The sequence below is a fragment of the Phaseolus vulgaris genome, chromosome 7 (genome assembly GCF_051622355.1).
Source record: "Phaseolus vulgaris cultivar YP4 chromosome 7, ASM5162235v1, whole genome shotgun sequence".
Classification (NCBI taxonomy): Eukaryota; Viridiplantae; Streptophyta; class Magnoliopsida; order Fabales; family Fabaceae; genus Phaseolus; species Phaseolus vulgaris.
In genome coordinates, this window is record NC_143504.1 from 12,034,861 (window position 1) to 12,039,438 (window position 4,578).

Sequence of the window (4,578 nt, forward strand, 5' to 3'; positions counted from 1 at the left end):
TCACATATTTATGTTATTGATTGCAATTAATATTAAATAGTTTATTCATTTTCAATCTACAATTTAAATAAAAAAATAAAATAAAAACTAAAAAAAGAGTTGTTTTTAATCAATTTTATTTTTTTATGTGTGGCATACGTTCGTTCTCATCTTAATTTAAGAAACAGACAACCCATTGAGCTACACTTATTTACAATGTGCCCTAATTCTACACCAACAAAAATATCTGCGCCCCTATCATTGTGTGGTTAAGTAATAAATCCACTGTTTTAAAACAATTTTGCAAGATAATTACTACTTTATCCTTATTCACTTTGGAGCCAATTTGTATAGTCTTTTAACACACTTATCCAAAAAAACAAAATTACACAACTATGTAAAATTTATTGCCATTTTGAGGCTCTATTTTTGGTGGAGTCCTATTTTTTTAGGATTTTTCATAACGCCTATTTGTTTAAAAACATAATTGGTTGGTTCTAATACCTTTATACAACTTCAATACTTCACATCATATTTATTTGTGGTATTTATTCATTCATTTTTTGTGTGTTGATAACTTTTTTTCTTTAATATTGATGAATTATGTTCTTCGAGGTGACAAAAGAATTAGATGCATTAGTAACATAAGTAGGCCCATTCAAGTGGATACGTGGCACACGTGAAAGTGGGCTCAAAGCCAATAATTCAGCAAGGCCCACCTTTCATAAAGATTTGACCGTAAACTCAACCTTTTTGTTGCTTGGTTTAGCTAAAACTGCAGTGTCTAGAGTTTTAATTTCTCACCAAAAATGAAATACAAACACTTTTTTTTTTCCCTTTTCTTTTTCCTTCTAGACAAAAAGAAGTCACTTCTTTTCCATTGAGACTTAAAAAAGGAAGCACTTTATTTTGATACTTTGATTTAAAATAATACTAAGTTGAATGGAAAAAAAAAAACTAATATATTCTCATTAAAATACTTTATCTAATGGTGTTAGGTTGAAGACAAAGAGGATCATTGCATTCTCCATTTCACTAAGATGGGAGAAGAAGACTATTAATGTCACCCTTCCTTATTCTTAGTGCACACCAACCAAACGTCTTTGTCCTACCTATAGAGCTTGAACTAAATTCATGTTTCCCAATGGTATCTAACCATCATAAGTGGGTTGCTTTTTTGCTTTTGCAAAGAGACTAAATCATTAAATAGCATGCATATTACTTTTGAAACAATTTTTAAAATTATATTAAATATTTTTTTCTTTTTATCACTGGAGACAACCATGTTCAAGTTTGAGAGAACTATATTATAAATAACAATTTTTTTTCATCCTAATATTCAACATAGTTATATAAGTAAAACTTAAATATGAAATTTTTAATATCCTGTCAAAGTTAGACCAAACATTTCTTATCTCTATTAAGATTATGGAACCTGTTTAAAAAGTTTTAAACAGTTGAAAGATGAAATCACTTGTTTGATGATTCATTAGATTTCTGAATTGTTTAAAACTTTCAAAGAAGTTCTTATACTGAGTTAATTTGACTTTAATGTATAAAAAAATATTTTGAAAGCCTGAAATGATGGAAGAAGTGGCATATGAATCTAAGTTGAAAAACGCTTTGAGTTGAAGCTGCAAACACTTTATAGATGCCGGGGTTTTAGGTAAAAGATAAAAAGGTAGATCCCAAAATCCATCCATATAAAATGTTACAACTGTGTGCTAACTGTTCCAAATTTTGAGTCATCAACAAAATCTTTACTTCAAATGATTAACGGGCCTACATCATGCCAATAATTATTGAATGCTACTTCCTATTAACTTAACCTCTCTTAAGCTCTCTTTTTTCATTAATTTTTAATTTGGATCCCCTAATTATTCTTCACCATGTCATCTCATGTCTTAACCAACACCAATATCGTCATGTCATGTCTACTTTTTCCGCCTTAAGTCAAAGTTTCATGCTAAATAACGTAAGCAAAATCATAAACTTTATATTACTTTTACACTATATTAAATTGAAGTATAAGGGTAAAATTTAATATAACTGAAATCCCTATAACTAAGTACGACTTGAATTGTCATTACCAATATGACTTTGCAGACTTGTAGAACTTTAAACGCAAGTAGTACATAGGCAAGTAAAATTCGCATTCTCTCTGTAAAATTCATAAGCCAAAACTTGTGTCTACATACACTATTTTTAACGAGTTAGATCTTAGCCTTCACACACACAACTGCTGTAAAAATATGAAGTTAATGTGCCATAGTTTGTGTACAACTATTGCAGTTCAGTGAAATTGCGGAAATTCAAAGACTTCAAAATATAATCTGGATTCGGATTAACTCTTCTTTCTCATGAATATTCCCAGCTATCTATGAAATCACACCATGTCAGAAGATTCTTTCTCAGTTTCCAAATCTGTGGGAAGGTATGTTCTGAAAACTAAGTTAAGCACCATAATAGTATGACATGATGATGCCTCTTTTGAAATTTGTACAAAATTCTGAAGACCACCTGAAATTCTGTTGAGAAAGGGATTTTGGGGGACTCATACTCCTTAACTAGAACCACTCTTCAAAATTGCCATGTCAGAGTGTACTCATAAAAGATCAACATGCCGTACCTATGCTTAAGATACAAATTTTGTTCTAGATTCTGAAAATGCACAAGCTGTTAACTAACTGTTTATATGCTTGATCTTCTTAAAATATATTTCCCCCAAGGAACTGACCAATATGGAGAGAGGAAGAGAACAAAAGAGGTGAAGAACAGTATGAGAAACATTAAATGAATTACCCTGGAGGATATGAGCATGATCCAAGTGAATCAGTGCATCAAAGAAAAGATAATACAAAATGAACTCAACGTATATGATAAAATTGAAGTTGTTATAAATAATTCTCTGTTATTGTGATGTACATAAAGGCAAGCCATATGTATTTATAAGGCCAGCAAGCCATACAAAAAATTGTTAACACTCTTCCACAATAACCAGCCGTCAGCTATATATACACTCCAGCATATGAATGAAAAGAAGAAGAAGAAGAAAAGAATGAAAAGAAGAGAAAGAAGCAATCTTGTTTTCCACAGTGATGGAATCAAGGTTGGATTTGAAGATTTGAAGACCTGAAGTAGGAGTACTAGTCATGCCAGCAGAGGAGCATGACCACACACCTTCTAATTATGTATAGCCTTGCCCTTTGCTCCCTGAGGGCTCCTCCAAGGCCTCTGCTTGAGAGCCTTCTCTTTGAACCTCCCATGCTAGGACTAGCAATCTTCATTTTGTAGAGTTAATTATTGTTCTCTTATCCTTTGTTTTAAGCTGTGTTGGACTTAAAGCTTGAAGCTTTGAAGCTTTGAGGTTGTGTTGTGAGTGAGTTGGATTAGTGAGGGATGAGGGGTTCTTATAGAAGTGGGGAAGGTTGAAGTTGTATCTCAGACTGGTCTAGTAAAGAGGCAGCGATGGGGCATGAAAGGGCGTGCAGTGCCTCCAAACCCACCAGACAAACAGCAATTGGGCCCCACCTCACCCTTTGGGAATCCTTACCCCAATAGCCGGGAATTGATAAAAACAAGCCAAGCAATTCAGCCAGCCCTCTCTTTCTTCCATTGCCATGTCACACTCTATAATCCTATGTCTAGCCACCACCCACCAACATAATGGGTCTCCAATTTTTCAACTATGTGGTTGCCCTTTTATTTTAGTTTATAACCTTACCTTAATCTTGTGCATGATGGAGGAGTTTATGGTTGCCCATCAGGACAAAACTCAAAAAGCCTTCTCCTTTTTCTTCTTCTTTTTCTAGTGCCTTTTATTTTATTCTTTCTTTCTATCTTTCCCTCGATCCACATTATCAGGGAAGTGACTGATGGATGAGTAAAGCTTTGTTCAATCCTACATATCAGTTCGTAACAACAACCATTACAAAGGTTTTAGATCATAATGGACTAACTTATTACTACCTTGACTTGATCTTAAAAAGGTGCACATAATTAGGGCCCCAGCTTTCAACATCAAACTTTGCATTCCCATGGCTAAAAAACATGCTTATCCAATGCCACAAAATCTATAAATTATTGAACCCCTTGGGTGATCACAGAATGTCATGAACCTAACCTCATCCTAACCAATAGTATACTAGATTTGGCTTCATTTTTCTAAAAATCAATTCAGATTTTCTATGATGAAAACCAGTGGCATTCAAAATTCTGGACTAAACAGTATAGCTGTACACTTTTTTATATTCATATTCAAAATTCTGTCACTTAATTATGAGATTAATTGCACATAATTGACAGTGCAGCTACCCACCTTCAAATGCTCTAAGTCCGCCACTGGTGGAAACAAACCAGCACAAAATTTTTCCAGTTTTTCTTGGTTGCATGACTTTCAGTAGTGACTGTGGCAATAAAATATATCTTAGACTCTATTCTCATTTCAATCAATGTCTACAAAATGACGATCTTTATCCTTACATTAAAAAAAATCAATTTCACTGACTAAAACAAAAGGCTCAATAACTATGATAATTACAGATGAAGACATGCTCCTATACATTGGTTTGGAACAAAAATGCAAGAATTACTAGTCAG

At 33.2% G+C, this 4,578-nt stretch overlaps 1 protein-coding gene across 1 annotated transcript; it reads right to left on the reverse strand.

The window, feature by feature from the left end:
• Positions 1-2,854: 2,854 nt before the first annotated feature.
• LOC137828700 (small polypeptide DEVIL 4) lies at positions 2,855-3,537 on the reverse strand. Its single transcript, XM_068635381.2, has one exon. It carries the CDS (start codon positions 3,264-3,266, stop codon positions 3,126-3,128), a length of 141 nt encoding a protein of 46 aa, XP_068491482.1. The 5' UTR covers positions 3,267-3,537; the 3' UTR covers positions 2,855-3,125.
• Between the last annotated feature and the right edge of the window lie 1,041 nt (positions 3,538-4,578).

Coding starts and splice junctions, on each gene's coding strand:
- LOC137828700 (XM_068635381.2), bottom strand. CDS start 3,266: ATGAAGATTGCTAGTCCTAGCATGGGAGGTTCAAAGAGAAGGCTCTCA.